Source organism: Amblyomma americanum, chromosome 1, assembly GCF_052857255.1.
Source record: "Amblyomma americanum isolate KBUSLIRL-KWMA chromosome 1, ASM5285725v1, whole genome shotgun sequence".
NCBI lineage: Eukaryota > Metazoa > Arthropoda > Arachnida > Ixodida > Ixodidae > Amblyomma > Amblyomma americanum.
In genome coordinates, this window is record NC_135497.1 from 98,269,905 (window position 1) to 98,289,953 (window position 20,049).

Consider the following 20,049-nt stretch of genomic DNA (forward strand, 5'->3'; position numbering starts at 1 on the left):
CGCGTTTCATTGCTAAAATTTTGTTCAGAAGGGTAGCGGATCGGGCTAGTTGGTGCAGATTTGACATTTTCAGAAGCGCTACAACACCGAGGACGCGTCCTCGGTGTTTTAGCGCTTCTGAAAATGTAAAATTTTGTGCTACGGGCATCATCACACAAAGCGAAAGCTTCGTGCGACTTTTGTTTGCTGTGAACATGAGGCACAGTGTAGCGGCAACGACGAGTTCAGGGTGAAGCGAGAGGCCACTTCGCATTCGGTAGGCGCGCGGCCATGTTGTAGAAGCAGGCACAAGTCAGACGCGGTCGCACTCTGACTGGTCCGCGCTGATAGCCCACGTTGGCCGCTTCCGCCAGCAGTGGTACCGCCGGGCGATGCTAAAAGCCGGCATCATGATCGCGGCTGACCACGTGCTTCCGTTGGCGACTGATGGGTTGAAGGATAGACGACACTCCAAAGGAAAAAAAAAAAGTTTTTTGGACGTAATTGGCAGCACCCGTCCGAAGTCATTGCCTCTGGCCGGGACCGCACCGACAGCACTTATCTGTATTTCCGAATTAACAGGATTCGAATTAACGAGTATTTAGTTGCGCGTTTCGGAGGCTCCGCGGAAAAGAGAGTACGCAGCCACCACCGTGGCCGCCAACCCCTAACCTCCGGCGCCGCACCGGTGATGGCACCATTTAGGCTTTACCCACTCTTCCACGGTTTTATCCGATTCCATCTTCTGTCCCCGTTTAGGACGTGCGCAGCCTCAAACTATGCGGAGGTGTTTTTTTTTTTTTGGCCACGTGGTGTGTGCCAAGCCGCCCAGACGCGGCGGCACATAGTCTAAATTATCCGTACCGGAACAGACTTGCTTTCGAGTTAACGGGCTTTTTTATACACACATCTCTATGAAGCTTGGCCGGACCAAGTAGTGTGGTTCGAATTATCGAGGTTCAAATTAACGAGCTTTCACTGTATATAAATGACCTACCTCTTCATGTACACTGTCAGATAAGAAATTTTGCCGACGACTGAGTAATCTATCGGAAAACTACTAACATCTCTGATCAAATAGCTCCACAGCACGATCTCAACAAAGTCCAAGAATGGTGTGATCACTGGCTAATGAGTTTAAACGCCAAAAAATGCAAACTAAGCCTCTTTTACTCGCCAGTGTAACCCCCTTTTTTATATGAAGCTGATAACTCTTCCATAGAACGCGTCCAGTCATATCTTGGAATCGCTCTCCGCAGCGATCTTTCTTGGAGCACACACATAACTGACATCATATCATCTGTCAACAGGTCTTTAGGTTTCATGATGACGATTAATTTTTATGGCACAAAAAATCTGTGGCCAAAGAGCGCCATGGCACAAGGTTTCTTTTACTCAAGCTGGGGTCATGAAATGTCACCTCCATCATGCACCCCAATGCATGAAACTTCTGGCATATAAAGCACTTATCAGATCACAATATGAGTACACCAGTCTCATCTGGAACCCACCTCAGATATACCTAACAAATGCAATCAAATCAATTCAAACCCGTGCCATCAGTTTCGTACATCGTGCCATACCCGTATTTTATCAGCGTTTCATCTCTGAAGAATTCCAGCCTTGAAAGCCTCTTACTTCGTTGTCGCATTGCCAGCCTTTGTTTACTGCACAAAATTCTTCACAGTTCACTCAACCAAGCTGTACCTTTCATTTTGCATCGCACCCACATCCCATCGCGCTGCGCATCTGTTTCAGATAACTCGGCCAGTTGCTCAAACAGCGACACTTTCAGGATCTTTTTTTCCACGAGCAATTGTAGACTGGAATGCCCTTCCCTACGAAGTCGCCGCCATCACATGCCCATCTTCATTTCTTGAAGCTGTGTGAAGCAATGACCTGCACTTTTTTTTTCTTTTCAAACATCTGTAACCCCTACCCTTATGTAATACCTCCAGAAGGAGGTCTTTAAGGAAAAAAAAGTGACGTGAAGACTGCTGGTAAATGAGTTTAATGTGCAGAACGAGTGCTTTTGAGCGTTCGCATTCAGCCAGAGTCCTTGGAACGGGGCAGCAATTTATTGTTCATTTTTAAAAATCGCGTTTTTTTTTTAATTCGCGGGCCGATTAGTGTGCGTGTAGACACCGTTTCTCGAAGAGTTATACGTCACTAGCATGATGATGTCATGGCGAGCGGCAGATCACCAGACACTGCCATTCAATGCAGCCACAACAGCCATGACACTGCGAGTACACTTCCGGTAGCCGCAAAAGTTGCCTGCTCGTGTTGCTGCTTGAACATCTTGGGCATGCGGGAGCAAGGTCAACACTTTCATGCACATGGCTCCGATTTACCGCTGCCGCACCTTTCTGTGGGTGGTTCCATAGTCATCCACCACGTCTTTTGTGCCCACTCCGGATCAATTATTGCCAATGAAAGACGAGAAAGAGGAGATAAGCAATGACAAAAATATATGCAGAAAGACCAGGAAGGTGAAGACCCACACGAGGGAAAACAGCTGCGATAACGTGAAGCCAATAAACCAAGCATCAACCGATGACATTTTAATTTGTGAGGCTGGCGGGAACAGCCCCCAAGCTGTTTTTTTTTTTACTTCTGTATGGTGTCTCAACGTGCAAGAGTTGAGGGGGAAGAGAAGCGTCACTTTTAATTGCCAACATGTTTGCTTTTAATGAAACTAGCTCAAATTATTGTGGCGGGTAGTGTGACGTATGATGGAATAGCTATTGCTCATTCGCCTTAATTAACGTAGGAAAATAACATTTCCTAAAAAAAGCCTTTCAGTCACAAAAACAGATCGCTAAATTTGAATTTGTAGTAAGCATGAAGCAATGCAAACTATAGTCTCTCTTTGTGAGATTGCATAATGCGAAGACAAATGCTCAACAGCGCAATACTTCCACAGCAGAATTCCAAGCACATACAAGGCCCTCTGCGCTTTTGTTTCAAGGAGCTGATACTTCTTGACACGTGGTGCTCAGTTGGAATGAAATGCCTTTCTTATACTAATAATCCTTTAAACTGCAGCAATGATAAGAAGCTACACCACCTGAAATAGTAGATTAAAAATGCTTCGGCAGATTTACATGACATCCAGATTTGCTAAGCATCTTAACAAGCACAATGCCACTGAAACTAGTCAATACTTCACCTTTTCAATGAAAATGGGTGCACTGCGAGCAAACATACAACAGCAGAAAAGTGATTTACATGATCAAAGTACCACCACAGTTATCCTGATCTCACACAACTCCTTCAGCATTGCAAAATGCTTCAGCGAGCGCATTATACTTCCCACAAACTCATGAGAAAAAAAAAGGAAGGCCAGCAATGAGGCATTAAAGAAATTAAGCTGCTAAATCTAATGTGGATTTAAGTACCACGCATATTTATGATATGTCCACTTTAGAAATGTCAAACATGTTCCAAAATTGCCTTAGCAGTAAAATGAGACCCCCCCTGCATTTTCCAGAGAAAAGCTTCAAAGAAACATGATACAACGAGATAATCAATCCACATTTTAACATCTCCTCAAATGCACCGTACTGCACAAAACCCTTTCGCAGCTGCAAACAAAGATGTTTCGTACCTGTTGTGCTGGAGGCAGCTGCTGAGGCTGCTGCGCAGGAGCAGCAGAAGGCATCTGCTGTCTAGGCTGAGAGTATGGTGCAGCAGGCACCCCAGAGGCAGCTCCTTGGGGATACTGTGATGGGTACGCACCCATTGAAGTTGGGGAGCCCATGGGGCCCAAGCTGCCTCCCAGAGCACTTCCCATTCCTGGTACCACAGTAGACGGCGCAGGCACCGATGAAAGAAGGGCAGACTGTTGTGGTTGTTGTTGCTGCTGCAAAATGCGCAGCCGCTCTTGTAGCTCCGATATCTGCAGAGGCAAAAACCACTTTAAGGTGACCCTCATCAGCATCATTTCAGTACCGATACCTACCCTTTTCTGTGTCTGTGCTGTCTGCGGAACACTGTACAAATGTTGCAGCTGCTGTTGTGCTTGCTCATAGCCAAGAGAGGAAACTGGCTGCTGCTGGGGGTAGGCACCATACGACGCAGGAGACACAGGTGCTGTTCGTGCAGGTCCTGTGGCACCCATAGCATAATCACTGCGAGCAGGCAAGGCGGATCCAGCTGCCATAGGTCCAACTTCACTAGCGCCAAACGAGGAGGCCTCTGGTGTGCCCGCAAGTGGCCGAGAGCGACTCATAAGGTTAGGGCTCGGATATGAGTGGTGCTGGGCAGTGGATGGCACCACACCATAGCCCAAGCTTTGTTGTGCCTGGGCCGGCCCATATGACTGCTGCACTGAGCTGCCATAGTAGCTGCCTGTGGAGCTAGTCCCCGTAGGTGGTGGTTTGGCAGTGGCCATGTGTGGCATCACCATTTGCTCGAGCTGCTGAAGGCTGCTGGATGCGACAGGGGTGGCTGAGGCAGTGGCCCCACTGCCAGGAGACAACACCTGCCCAGGACTAGAAAGGTGTGTGGCCCCTGGGCTGGGGTAGCTGCCCTGCGATGACGACTGTTGGCTGGTCACAACACTTGGGGAACCAGCTGGTGGTGTTGTGGTGGGTCGGCGTGGTGATGGGTAAGAACCACGATATTGTGGGCTGTTCGGTGCCTGTGTGGGGTATGGAGACAAGTGCGACGGACTGGTGGCATCAGAACCAGAAAAGGGGTGTCCTGGAGAGTAGGCAGATTGTGGGTACTGTTGCATGCGAGCAGGACTGCCCTGAGGAATTGGTGCCTGGCTGCTGCTGCTGCTGGTGGCATAGCCTCCAGGGCGAAGTGTCCGTGCTGTTGGCATGCTCTGGGCCACTGCTGAGTGACTCATGGCACCTGCAGTGCCATATGTCGATCGGTTGGCACTTGTCTGTGCCGATGGATATGTTGTCTGTGGATACGGCGTCATTGACTGGTCTGTCATGTGTGTCGCCGTCGCTGCTGCAGCCTTGCTTGTAAGCTGTGCGACATGTGTACCATTGCCCTGTGGACCATAAGGGGGCCTCTGTGGAGAGCCATGCTGCTGTGGTGTATGCAAAGAATAGTCCTGGCTAGAGCCATACTGACCCTGGCTAGTTCTGTGATGTTGACTGGTAACACCTGTGGCCGTGGTCACAGTGTGCTGAGCACCCATGTCAGCTGTGTGTTGCTGGTAGCCGGCGCCAGAGTTCATGTAATGTCCTCGCCACATGTCTTGCGAGCGCTGTGGGGCTCCCATAGTGCCATAGGGGTACTGGTCAGAGGCTTGCATGCGCTGGCCGACCATTGACTGTTGTGAGTAGCCGCCTATCATAGCAGACTGTTGCTCCCCCATGGGATGCACCCGCGCGCCATATTCAGGTGCCACGTGGCCAGCACCATAGGCCGCATAGTGCATCTTCTGGTCGGCTGGCTGTGGGTAGCCTGGGTGCATCTGGCTGTAGGGTGCCATCTGGCTGGTGCCCGGCACAGTGCTGCCCATTGGGTTGGCCACCATTAGGGGAGAGACCAGGTCCTGGGAGGCAGCCCCATAGCCCGCCAAGGAGCCCGAGCCGTCCTCCATGCCCTGGCCATAGCCATCTCCACCCAGCAGCTGGTATTCAGCCATGAGGCGCCGTAGCTGGTCACCCACTCATCTCACCAGCGCTGCTCCCATCCGCCATCCAGAGCCAAGGCCTGGCACACTTCGCCCCCAGGACTCATATGGGGCCCTAGAGGGAAAGAGAATTAAAGACACTAAGTTGCGAATATAACTTTCGCTGCACACTACTATACCTACACTGCGCTTGAAGCATATGACCTATAGACCAATGCCGATCTATGATGTAAGCAAGGTGCAGCAGAACTACTTTCACCAGAAGTGAGGAATTGCTCGCGGATGCACGGTCCATATAGGGTTGCATATAAACAGAAGTTTTCAAAGTAGTTTTTTGATTTCACAGTTCACCTATGCGATAGTTCCTTCATTTATAAAAGCCAAATACATCCAAGAGCATAATGTGTAAGTATGAAACATTTCAAAGCCAATATATTTTTAAAACACCAATATATGTGCATGCCCAGGTGAGGTACCGAGCAAGAGTTCAGCCCATAGAAATAGATGTAAAAACTTTCAGAAATATTTTTTTCATTTCACAGTGCACCTCTCAAGGAGGCCGTTTAACAGCTGGCCAGTAAGCTTTAAAGAAAGCATGAAAAAGTATGCGATATTATCTCAAGCTGATACCTCTTTAAAAATGTCACGATAAATGTATGTTGCGATGCTGGAAATACCTCCCACAACGTTAGGCGCTCATCCATTAGGTGTTTCTCCGAATTGGACAAGCTTTTTGTGTAGTCCGGCATGCTGCAGCATGCCCTACCTTTGCTTGGAAATACACGCACTCAAACTAGACAGCCTAGACAGCTCTACATGGAAGCCACTCGAGCAGTTTTATAAGCGAACTGCACACTACAGCCCATGACAGTGCCACCGATACCCCCCTACTTTTGTAAACACGGTGCTGGACTGTACCATGACACAGGAGTTGAGAAAATGCTAGGAACACAGATAGAACATACAGTCGGCAAAACAGCTACTAATTCTACGATATGCAAATTGTGCAGGACATCACTGTAAACACATAATTTCCCAGCATAGCCCTTCCCACAATGTTTGCAGGTACTATACTGTTCTTTCACTCATTTCGGTTGCCATAATTATAAATTAAATTCCTCAGTCAAAACAGAGCTAAAACAGGCTACCATAGTGCTTTAATAATATTACACCATATATGTATGTCACTGAGCTCAGATAAGATGACATGCCAGTCCAGCTTGGTTTAATCACCCATCCAGAGCACGGAAAAAAAATGCACTAAGGACAGGTGTGCTAAAATAAAGAAGGATGGTAAGCAAACCCTGGCAAAAGCCTTAGCAACATAACCACTGCTAGTCATGCCATGTTAAGCAGAAGGAACCAGAACAAATAATGAAGAACTCCGAAAAACAATGTTAAACTTTTGTTTTTGTGAAACTCTAAAGGCAATATTTTTTTTAATGCATCAGCCTGGACACGCTAGCTTTCTGCCACTGCCTCTGTAGGTAACATACTGCCAAGACTTCTAATTCAATCAGCCAAAAGAAATCAGTTCAAAAAGAACGCAAAACAAAAAAATTATGTTTCTGTCAGGTACGCACATTGGCAGTTTAAATCAATTTAAATGAGTATAGACACCAAATTTTTGCTTGCATGTTTTCTTTTTTCACATCATGTGTTCAACATGAGAATACATGGGTCATCTAGGACCAAAAAATAATTGAGAATTTAATTTCTTTGATGCTGTTTCAGCTTCATCAACCGAATGATGGCTGTGACATGTAAGGAGTGTTTTGGTCGCGCAAGAAATGAAAAAAAAAAAAAACTGCAACCCGATGAAAGGTTTATTGTCATTTCAGCTCCTGAAGAAGTCTAGTTTAAGCGTTGTACCAAATTAAATCTACATATCAGCAATTATACTGCGGTTGTTTTTGCAAGCTCTGCATGACCTAAACACTTCATACACATCACAGTTATCGTTCGGTTGGTGAAACCGAAACCAATACAATAACGAAAAAAGAAATTCAATAATAAATTCTTCGGAGGTCATTGGCAAATACCACATAATGACCCATGTATTCTAATGTCTTACGCATCATTACAGAGAAGAAAACATGCAACTAAAATAAGATATTTATAGTCTTCCAAGATCTTAGATTTAATGACTAAACCTAGACGATATCGACTCATCGAACTCAGTCCAGCTTTTTAGCTTCAGCAGTTTCCTTCAAATCACACTTTTTCCCTCTTTTTCCCCTCGACTTTGTCCAACCTTGTCCAACCTTGTCCAGTCACTGTTGCATATAGTAGCCTTACTCTCGCTGGTACTGGCTGTGGCCGCAAGATAGTGCAGAGGCACAACCCGATGAAGAGCGATAAGCTAGCATTAAGTGCAAATCATTCTTCGCATTGTCTGCTAGCCGACAGCATGCACCTCTATATGTATGGTGTGCATCTATGATAAAAGCAGCTTGTTCCACTGTTTTAACGTACTCATATCTGCTAGTCTGCCTGTTCTGACAAAGATTAGCAGGTGCACAACCAAATAGGCAATCAAGTGCCACACAATATTAAAGGGACTATGCAATAAATTAATTGAGATTACGTAAGGCAGACGAGAGATAGGCATTTCGTCACTCGTCACCCCAACGCAAGAATTTTTAAGCTAGCATCAATAACAACCAAGATATAGACGATTAAAAATTACGCTCAGACAAAAATTAAGAAAACAGCTCTGGGACTGGGCCCCGCCCATGAATACGTCATCAACTGACAATCCCTTTGCAACTTCCGGTTGTCGCTCCTAGCACCTCAGCAGCAGCGTCTCTAGAAATAACATGCCTGAGTTCAACACCTCGCCAGTCACCGGGTTTGCAGCCGACACAGCAAGGCGTATTCATTTCGAGCTGGCAAAAAAGACGCTGCGAGTGGCTCCGGAACTCCCGACAGAAGGAGGCGGCAGAGAAAAATTGAAACCATATGCGCCAAGGCAATGCCCTGGCTCGCGCGGCGGCATGAGCAGATGATTTTCACGGCTACTGGAAGTGTGCCCATGACGTCGTGGCTGCCATGGCTCCAGCGAATGAGAGCGTGTTGTGGCCTGGCGACGTCATGGGTACAGTGACGTCTTTTTTCACGATTTTAGTTTCAAAATCGGTCACTACAAGCACACCAATTGGCCCGCGAATTTTAAAAAACACGGTTTTTAAAAATTCATAATAAATTGCCGGCTCAGTTCCGAAGACTCATACTTGGTGTGAATGCTTCTTAGCATCATTTCTAAGCATTGAAATCATTTACAAGCGACTTTTTATTCATTGCATAGTCCCTTTAAAGAACTAAGTTTTTATTCATGTCAAATACATCATGCAGGATTATCACATCCTCCAACGGTCTTAAGCATTTGAACTTATGTCACCTGGCATGTCAAGAACATAGCAATGCCGTGTTAAAAGGGACATTAAAGCCAAATAGAGCTTGGCCTGTATCGATAGGCTACCGCTTTCTGATAACAAAGAGACCAATCTCACCAAAAACAAAATGCAGGTATTGTCATCGCTGGCCAACTTCATAAGTTAAATGCGTGCGTCGCCACCTGACTTTTGAGTGCAAATCCCAGAGGCTACGCTACACTGTTATTCACTCCAAAACTGTGGCAACCCACCGTTTTTGGTAAGGACATGAACAGACTAGCGGACAGACTTTTAAATCAAAATTTCTCGCCAACAAATGCGCTTTTTGCTGCCGGGCAAATGTCAACATTGCCAGAAAGAGCTGGAAAACCATATTTACTGTGAATAATAAATGGATGGAGTTTTCCTCAATGTCCCTTTAAAAGGGCTCTGAAACACCTTCTGAGGACAGTACATAAACCCACTCAATCACTACATTCTTTCATCATGCACGCCTGAGTCAAATAATACATTTTTGCACACAGCAGAGAACCTCCAATCTTGTGCGAAAGTTGGAGAGTCCTTTCCAGCGACTTTTTCATGCTCGCGCCCTCCTCCGTCACACGCTCCTGCGTAATTCTATTCAGAGATGGTTATTGGTTAGATTCTTTCAGGCACCACACAGCTACCATAGCCGCGGCCAGTCAGTAGCATCACACTGTGGAACGACTGTTGAGCCCAAGTTAAAATTATTCTCGGTATAAAAATGTGACCGAAGTATTTTTACGATGTCACTTACCAGTAAGACACTACGTGTTCACTTTCAGCCCACTCAAAAAGCTCAACACACATCTAATCATATCATCATATCACCCACAGACATCGTATCGCCCTACTGCATCACAGCACTCCCTACATGGCAGTGATAACCTGAGAGGAGACTGATGGTGCTAAGTTTCCTGAAAAGGAAGAATGTTTCAGGGCACTACAGGGATACTCACGAGTCCAACTACAGAATACCTCTAAAGGCATGATCACAAGGGCTTCCATACAAAGTGCTCTTGCAGGAGTTCAGTGCTAGAGTATATTTCAATTTTTTATTAATTCAAACCAAAGCTAAGTCGCATAGTTGATATTAATGCAAAAAGATCATCCAACTCGGACACAAATATTTCAGGAGTGGCAATTCAACTAAAGAAATTCGAAAAGTAAGTGTGGGGATTTAAAATGTCACGAAAGATCAATGGCACGAGCAAGCTGCTCTTTTCCACAAATGTCGTTTAGGGTCTACAAAGTCAAGTCCAAAACTGAATTAATGTTCCTGTACAGCTTCCACACAAATATACTGAATGCCTTTATCAAATCAAACAATCACAACCATCCACACAACATTCCCTGATAAAACTTGCCACTTAAGTTTCCCATTAAAAGATCTGCTGAAAATTAGCAGTCCTGCAGCATTGCCTTTAACAAAATTATCTCTCCCTTACACAAATAAGCCTTTTCTTTGCAATTACTTTCTCAACTCTGACAAGAGCATAAAATCCAAAAGACATTTTCAACTTTAGCGCCGAAACAATCAGAGAATTTGTCGCTTTGTGCAAACTGGTTGATCCACTTCAAATTAGTGTTATTTTAATCATAACACACAAGAACACCAAGAAGAAACATGGCAAAAATTAACATAGACTATGTGAGTGAATTAAGGCAGCAAATAATTTTTTAAATGTAGGAGGCACTGCACTAGACATTCATATAGCCAGCTTATCAGGACATTAGGTTTTCAGGAACTGAAGAGTACGGAGCTTGATACCTATAGTTTCAGGCTGTCGAACAAGCAGAAAAAAATGCTGATGGATTAGCTCTGTTAGGCCAGGATGTACATAGAGAAAGCGCGGAGACTTCTGCATTGGAAGAGTGCATTCACTACATGCGCATTTATTCGTAGTTAAAGCTTGAGCCGTCGTGGCGGAGTGGTAGAGTCTCTGCCTCAAACGCCAAAGGCCCTGGTTCAATTCCACGCCTCGGCACAGGTTCTTTTTATTATTCAGTGAGTGTGTGGGGGGTTTCAGTGGCTCCCATAGATGCCGCCACCGAATACGCTGGTTAGCGGTTAAGCGAAGGCTCTTTTAAGGCACGCTGTACTCCGGCGTAACGCGCGTGTGCGCGCACTGCATGGCGATGTCAAGTCGGCCAAAGCGCAACCCTCTATATTCCAACTGCACTTGACCGCCAACGCGTTCGGCGGCTTCGGCGCACTCTGACCGCACTGGCGGAGACTTGAAGCCAGTCTCTATTTCGCGGCGAGGCGCATGTTGTGACGTCACGTGCCTCCTCGGAGCACCGCCACAGCGAAATCGCAAGTTCGCGGCCAGTAAAGCTTTTGCTTTAAAAATGCTCAACAGAGACTTTTAGAATAGGGTAAGCCTATCGGTTAGAGGCACAGAGGAATAGCGGGGCACCAGTGCGCAGGACAACAACTCCCGTTCGGTTCTGCCCTGCACATGCGCCCTTTGGCACCCCGCTATTCCCCCTATACCCCTCTAACCGATAGGGTCACTCTATTCTAAAGGTCCCTATTTACACTTAGAGGGGACACTAAAGGGGAATACCAAGTCCAGCTACACTGAGAGGATAATGTGCCAAGATTGCAAATATGCCATTTTCACCAAGAAGAGAGCTTGCAGACAGGAAGTTACATGAAAGAAAAATACATGAAGTAACACCCCTAGATAATTCTGCTAACTGTGCCCGGTGAAATAAATTCTTAACTGGCCATGACTGGCTCATCACTTTCACACATGACAATATTCAATGGCACTTGCCCATCGAAATAGGCGGAAAGCAGTGTGTAAAGTGCTGCTGGGATACAAGAATGTGAAGTAACGCTTGCTTCACATGCAACCCAGTCAGCCTGCATGAAGTTGCCTTCCACAGAAGCTTCAAAAGTAGACGTGAAGCGTAAGCCTCTTGAGGCTGATTCATGTTCTTTATCTTGAGAGCACAGCTTACAGCTTGAGAAAAATAAACAAATAAACAGTGCGACGGCATCATATGCTGAGTAATAACGCAACAAAGGGCCGTCTGATTGGTAAGCTAAGCAATTTAATTTATGTTCATTTTCTCAGATTCACCAAGAGCATGGAAAGTTACACGTGATAAAAGCATAATACTACTCGTACTACAATTTTTCATGTAGAAAAAATGCTGGCAAAGCTCCCAAATGGTAACCTACCAATCTCTAGGATAGGTTCTCGTTTCCTTCAGTTTTTTCAGTGTTCCTTCAAGAAACCTGAATAGGTATGAATACATTCCTGCATTAGGTTTAACAAGCCACAAATTACACCACACACAGATGCTGATGGAGCCTGGTTATAAACTTAAGCTGCCAATGTAGGTAGAAATCTCACATGTGCTTTACATTGCATGAAAACACACTGCAAATCTGCAAATACAATCCCTTATTATGATTGTGCACAATAGAAACAAAGAATCATGAATTATCAAGCTTAGGGCCATCCAAATCCTGCAAGCAGTATGAGTTTTCACCACTGAATAATTATCCAACATCCCTCTCATGTTATGAGCTCACCCTCAGGTTTCCCAACATTGCAAATGTTAAAACCATATCCACAAGGAAGCATGTATCTGCAAACTTATTGGGCATGATGGTTTGGCTTATGGGGTTTGAAGGTGCAAGGAGAAATCTGAACTGGTCTTTTATCGCGGGAACTCGATCTACACCTTCCGAGCATTCTTAGAAGCTTCAAATTATTGTCCTGTGCGGCCGATTTCCCTAAATTAAACCGGATTACATGTACCGGCACCTGCCTTTTTTTGAACTGAACGCTGAAGGTAGGAGGAGTCAACCAAAGCGCAGAGTGCCTTTTCAGCCAGTCCCATGACGGCTTCACTTTTGCTTTTATTTTGTTTTTTAGGTTTCTGTGAATGAACAGTCTCAGTTGCAGACAACATAGCCGCAAATTAGGCCCACGGAAATAAAAATACGCATAGACTCTTTGATTTACGTATCACTCCGCCGGTGGCAGAGTGGCAAGCCGCCACGGGACTGGTTGAAAGGCACTCCACGCGTTGGTTGACTCCTCCTACCTTCAGCAGTTGAGTTCAAAAAAAAAAGGCAGGAGCCGGGACATTTAATGCGTTTTAAAGTAGGGAAATCAGCCACTCAGGACGATAATTCAAAGTTTCTAAGAATGCCCGGAACGTCTAGATCAAGTTCCCACGGTAAAAAGACGAGTTCAATTCCTTTTTAGTGCAGGTTTAAGGTCCCAAACCAACTCATGCTATGAGGGACACTGTAATAAAGGGCTCCAGAAATTTCGACCACCTAGAGTTCTTAAACCCATTCGCTGCCGCGCCCAGCGCGCACAACCAGTCCTCTGGTTACCGCCCGTTTTCGGCACTCAGAATGGAGGTACACTTCACGCACGTTTCCACTTCTGTTGTAAGCCGTTGCAGTAAATATGAAAGCTGACATTCCGGGGGGGAAAAAAAAAAACTTCATTTAGACCTACAATCCCTCAGTGCTGTTTTGAAACTGTTTTCAGCTTTACAAGTTTTTCCTGGTGTGAAAATGCTTGAAGCATTAGGGCGTGTAGCATGACTCCGCACTTCTTGCATTCCTGCTGGCTCCCACTTTTTTTTCCTTTTGCCTTGCACACTTGGCATTGCCTTGAGGGAATTTCAAGGCTGTTATCCTCGGATGATGGCTCACAAGAATCACTCGCGTCATCAAACATGTCCTCGCCATCGCTACCAAAATGAATGCCCAGAATCTCGGCATCGGAAAGACAGACCATGTCAACCTCTACAGGCTGCCATTTTTTCTGCAAATTACAGCAAAAAAAAAAAAAAGTAAACAAAAAAGTCTAACACTTGAAGTGCTGTCACCTGTTCACCAAACACGTAATTATTTTTGACAACTATACATACAGCGCCATCTTGTAACACAAACCACAAAAAACAAGCACCCGTCATTTCACCAGCTTTGGCAACACCGCCACTGCACGCGTCCCCAGCAATTTGTCGGCTTTGGCAGTGAATGGGTTAATGTGCACTGGCACCGCACAATACGGGCCTCCAGAAATTCGCCTCCATCAAAATTCGACCGTAGTGGCCGGGTTCAAACCTGCATCTTTCGGTTCAGCTGTAGAGACCCCTAACCACTGAACCACCACCGCAGCTTTATTAGGCATTACTTATCCTGTCAGTCATTATAGGGTCTAGTTCGTAAAGTTGTATCTTTTTATTATTTAATTACGGATTCCAATGCTATAAATGCAGCATTCATGAATCATCCACTTGCATAAAGAAAGTAAAAAGATACAAACCACTCCACTGTCCACTGTGCATGAAGAATAATAGAATTATAAAAACATGATACAAGACTAGTGCACTTAATAGGAAACAATGTTCCAAAACCACCCTTACAATTTATGTCAACACAAGCCTTACAACACACATACCTTATAATACCACACGCAGTGAGAAACATTTTAGCATGCCTCCGCTACCGTCGCTATAAAAACATGGAGAATATCATAGTATACACAAACCCTGTATACTGAACTGGAAGGAGATGGCGAATAGTTTGATATATCGACAATTCAATACATCAAAAATGCCAATATCTAGCTTATCTGTAACCTAGAAGCAAGAATGCATTGGACTAGTGCTAATGATGCACTTCTTGGGCCACCATGCCGCCAGACGGCGAGCTGGCAATGTGCTGTTCGCTAGGCGCTGCTAGGCCTAATCTGCTTCGCATCAAAGCCAAAGCAGACGGTGCTTTGGAACTTGTCACCACTTATAAGTGTATAATCCTGTTACCAGTACAATATAAATAGAATAATCCCTCATAAATGCTAAAATTTAAGCAAGCATGAAGGAAGGAAAGAATTAAGGACAGGCTGTTAGGTGGGTCACTTTTTTTGAAGCTAAGTGAGGGTTCTGCCATGCCGTTAGCTAGTTGTCTCAGCACGCTTGCACATGCGCTACAAAGAACTAGGCAAGCAGACGATCCTGCATCGCACCAGACCATCGGCAGCTGACAAACGGGTGATGCAGACGATGCCACTGCAAGACAAGACAATGAATCCCAGCAGACTTTGCAAAAACATTCAACTTCAGGCACACTTTTTGTGATGCAGTCTGGATAGTGAGGGCCTCTCTTAGTCTCTCCTTCCTCCACGAGTATTAGAGGCCAAAGGCCACCCTCAAGCACACTCAACATTCACCTCTTCACATGGTTTCACAGGGCTAGCGCTGCTAGCAGGTGCCTAAGGCCATGTAGCTGACTGATCTCCGCGCGCCAAAGTGATCAAAGAGTGCCGTTAGGAAAAGCACCACTTGCAGGAGCGCAGCACCCAGCTCAATATATTGAACTACTGGCAAAACTAGAATTTGATACACTCTGCGACCTTCCAATACTTTTACATAGGATTTTCAAGGGGATAATCTATGTGTTTGATAGATCTAATAATTCGAAATATCTGGGTTCGATATATCCGGGCTCGACTGTAGTAGTGCAAAAATTCAGAGGGCACTTAAGCTCCGCCTTAGGGGTATCATGCGATAGAGTTAATGGGTCCCTTCAGCAGCCTGGAGTCATCTTTGCATATCACTTTGCAGACATCGACACTGTTCTTTATTTTATTTTTTTAATTTTACTTTAGCTTACTCTTTATTTTTTAATTTACCACAAGACACACAAGGCCTTCCTTTAGCCAAGTCAAACAAACATCCCTCAGTGGTCGACGAGTAGCGCGCCCGGCTCACAACCCAAGGGGCAAAGGTTCGAGTCCCGGCTCAACCATATTTCTTTTCAGAGCAATTGCTTTTCTTTCTTCAGTGGCCCTATGTAATGTGGTGGAATGTCATCACAACCCTATAAACACATGGGCAATTGTGCAGTGACATCATCACTGATGTACTGCGCGAGCGTTGTCATGTGTTTGAATTACGTGCGCAAGGTCATGTGATTGTGACGTCACGATCCTCTCAGCCAATAGCCAATCCCAACTTTCTCAGCAGGCAAACACCAGTTTCTCTGCTGAATGGGACACTTAATGCTATTGAACCAAGACGTTCCTTTCTTGACAATTAGGTTTCAATACCCAGTCACTGACAGATGGCACGGAACAGCTGCTGAAGTCCATTAAAGGGACACTGAGGACAACTCCATTCAATTTTTGTCATTTGTAAAAACCCATTCCATGCCTCTTTCTGGGTATGTTGTCTGTCAGAGAGCAAAAGAAGCATTTTTTGCAAAGAAAATTGCTTTTAAAAATTCTCCTACCACTCAATTCAAACTACTGACACTACACCAAAAATAACTCCCCGATCCTTAACTTTGAAGTGAATGGCAGTGTTGCCCAGCCTCTGGGATCCAAGCCCAAAAACTGTAGACATAGCAGTTTACTTGCAAAATCAGCCGATAATAGCAATATTTGTTTTTATTTTTTGGCCTTTCTTAGTTTAATAAGTTCCGTTTTCAGTGAAAACGGTGTCTCTGTAGTCGGAGTGCGGTAAGCTATCAATAAAGGACAAATTTAATTTGTCGTTAGTGTTCCTTTAAAGTAAGTACTTGTGTTTAACAAAAAATCGAACTGAGAGCTTGCAAAATTATTCAGCTCAGCTTCTACACAAGAATATTTTCTTACCAAAAACTCTTGCTCACCGACCCAGTTCATGTCACTTGCTCAGCACACAAAAGGGGAGTGCGCAGAAACTTCCTGTACTTATAGCACTGCCCAGCCAATCCAGACATCAGCACCAACTGCTACCAAAGCAGCCCGAGGACATCCAACTGGAGCGTCGCATCATTGCCATGGCAATGGTATCCAGAAGAAAAAAACTTAATCCTCGAGCGCGATTTCGTCACTGCCAGCGAAAACAAAGCAGCTTCTTTTCCCAGTGCCTCAGCCATTTCAGCCATCGCCGCAGCCTCTCAGTCTGCGTGCATGTGCTTGAATGGTTCATTTTTAACATCTGTTCTCCTCCTGTCTTCAGGTGCACTAAGTAGTTGAAACACAAACTCGCCAGAGTTTCCTACCGTTGGGCAAGCTCGACCCAAACAGACCCCAGTTTTACTTGGACTAAGCTGGAGACAAGTGCTGGTGACTGATGAAAGTGGTGGCATACCACTGTACGCTTTCACACAATTGTACTCTACACACCATCTTGAACGAAGGTCGGCGTCTGCCTGAAGTTTACCCAGATTAAGGTGACATTTCCCCTTTTCGTTGTTAAAAATTAAAACGAAATTACCATATGTGATGAGGGTCTTTGGTTAGAAAGTATCTGTGGAAGGAGCCAGCTTTAAGGATGTCGTGAGTTATCAATTTTGTAGATTACAGCCAACCAAAATCTTTACTCTTCAGTTCTGTTTTTGTTAAACAGGGCCTCCTGGTACCTCAAGAAGGTCTACTTTAGAATAACTGATTAACAGAATGATTTCTACATACCAAAGCAACACTGCAGGCCTTGAGGCACACTACAGCAGAGGGCTCTGGATTAATCAACAACCTGAGGCTCTCAGTACACTCTCTTGGTACACAGCATTTTTTCATTTTGCCTCCACTGAAATTCAGTCATGATGGGCAAGAAAGAATCAAAATTCTGACAAAAAAAAATTATCTGCCGGTTACCACTATCTAACACGAGAGTCAGCGACAGCTGTTAAAGTATTTACATTTACGATATGTTAAGGTAGATAATATGGGAGCAACTTTATACCGGTATAGATTTCGAGCTTTTTACTTTTCTACACATATTCGCTTTCGGACTAGCTCTCCTCTCCAGTTCGCCGCACAAGGCATGTGACGCCACCGATGACCCTCTACTCGGGCAGCAAGTTTCACAGTAGCTGCCACAGATGGACTGTGCTATTTGTACGTTCCCGCCACACACTCCCTCATCCGAACATGGTAACCAGCCTCCGGTTGGTTCCCATGGTAACCGTCTTCCGGTTACGCATTCCTAAATTCTCACCATACCCTCCTCCTTCTACAGTAACTCTCCTCCCATTTCCAGGGTAACCACCCTCTGCTTGCATCTTATGCTCTTGCCATATGTCCCTCCTTCCACAGTGACCACCCTCCGGTTAAGCTTTCCATGGTAACCATCTTCAGGTTGGCAATTTCTCCGCTCTCGACATCACCTCCACCTTCCACGGTAATCCGCCACCCCCTTCCAGAGTAACTATCCCCCTTCCAGAGTAACTATCCTGCGGCTGGTTCCCGTGGAAGCCACCCACCGCTTGCGCCTCTTCACTCCTTCACCATAACCTCCTCCTTCCAAGGCAACCATCCTCCCGTTTGGGATTCCGCTCTTGCGATACGTTCCTCCTCCTACAGCCATACAGCAATTGTGCATTCCTCCGCTTGCGTCATACCATCCTCATCCCACAGTAGCTACCCTCCAAGTGGTTCCTATGGCAATGCACCCATCTATTACGCCAATGACTGCAACATAAAGACTACTACTACTATTATGTGAAACCCAGGAACAAGCACTTAACAGCAGTTGTAAAATTAACCCCCACTTATTTCACTAAACTAAATGCAACTTAGCTGTGCTAGCACAATATGTGTGGATCCTTGGCATAGACTATTTATAACTGTTTTACAATGTACACGGCAGCTGGCGCAGTGTGGTTTCTGCCTTTCCACTTGGCTGCAGTGAAATCAGTTTGCCTCCTTCATCAGGACACAAATGGCTTTTCGCTAGTGACACAAAGAAAGGAAAGGGGGATTTCCATCTCCACTTTGCCACGCCAACCCATCACCTGTCACCCTCTCCATCTTCCCTCTCCCACTTGCATTTCCCTCTCCAGGGGATTTTCCTCCCTCCACTTTGTCACCTGCCAACCCCAGCAGGTTGAAGCTGGCAGGTGGAGGCTTCACCAGGACATTTAACAGCTTTTTTTGCTAATGACCCACTTAGTGCTAGCGCACTCCACCTCTCAAACGTGGCAGGTGGAGGCTCCACCCGCAGACAGGACGGCCTTTCCGCTAGCGAGACATCAAATGCTAGTGCACTAAAACTGACACTCAACAGTAAACCTAAGCCACTATGACTGCGGTCAAGAGAATACATGCAAAAGCGAAGACACAAACTGCCACGACAAACAACGGTTCTAACCATCGCACATAAACTTGGTAAATACAGCTAGAAACAAACTGGGTTGGTCTAGCTCACGTGATATTTACTGTAATATATATAAAGTGGACTTTTTTTTATCATGCTAGCAAAAGGACTAAACTGCTAACCACATTAACTCACCTATTACTTTCAGAAGGTTGAAAAACATGGCACTCTCCTCTACTGCAAATACAACCCTTAGTACTAACTCATACCTTTTAGGCTAATTAATACAGAAAATATAGCAATTCTAGGCCACTAAACAGACATTTATACACTTTGAATTAATGATACTAAAAGGACATATTTTGAAGCTCGACACAGCCATGTGGTCAGGGAACCATTTCGCAACAAAAAAGAAAAATGGAAATGAACAAAAAAGAATAAAAGTTGGCAAATAGGCCGTGATTTCGTGAAATAAAAGTAAAGAACCAAAGTGCGCGCGTTTTTCACTGGCAGTAAGTCTAATGCAAATGTTCTTTCTAGAACCTTGACATTTGGCAGCAGCAAAATTCAGAGAGGCTATACTGCTGTCTCACAGTCTCCCACGTTACACCAGCTGGCGTAAACGCTGTCCCAATCGCTTTATCAAATGTGTGGGCACAAACTTGCAGATGTTAATGTGCGGCGCATTTTCGGGGAGCATCCCAAGCGCTTGCCACATATGTTAGACACATGCTCCAGACCGGCAACAGTTGGACCTGGTATACAGCCTTGTGCTCTAACCTACTGGCTGCATTCCGCGCCCCTGAGGAGTTTCTAAGCGTCTGGGACGTCTCACAACCGTGCGTCCCACCCTATGATGGTTAAGACTATACAAAGCGAGAGGCAGGGTGCATGCAGGATGTAGGCACACACTTCCCCCACTAGCACGCACCTGACCTGCAGACTATGAACACAGCACGAGACACGTGCAGAGGGCTGTCAATT

General features: G+C 45.4%; 1 protein-coding gene across 5 annotated transcripts in view; it reads right to left on the reverse strand.

Annotated features, from left to right (window-relative positions):
• Nucleotides 1-20,049, reverse strand: part of kis (chromodomain helicase DNA binding protein kismet) — a 162,878-nt gene that overhangs the window by 136,227 nt on the left and 6,602 nt on the right. For all 5 annotated transcript variants that reach the window (XM_077646309.1, XM_077646307.1, XM_077646308.1 and 2 more), the window contains exons 2-3: nucleotides 3,944-5,696; nucleotides 3,590-3,880 (exon numbers count right to left, since the gene is read on the reverse strand). In XM_077646309.1, the coding sequence (XP_077502435.1) occupies nucleotides 3,590-3,880; nucleotides 3,944-5,593 (1,941 nt within the window). In that variant the 5' untranslated portion in view covers nucleotides 5,594-5,696. The remainder of the gene's footprint in view (nucleotides 1-3,589; nucleotides 3,881-3,943; nucleotides 5,697-20,049) is intronic.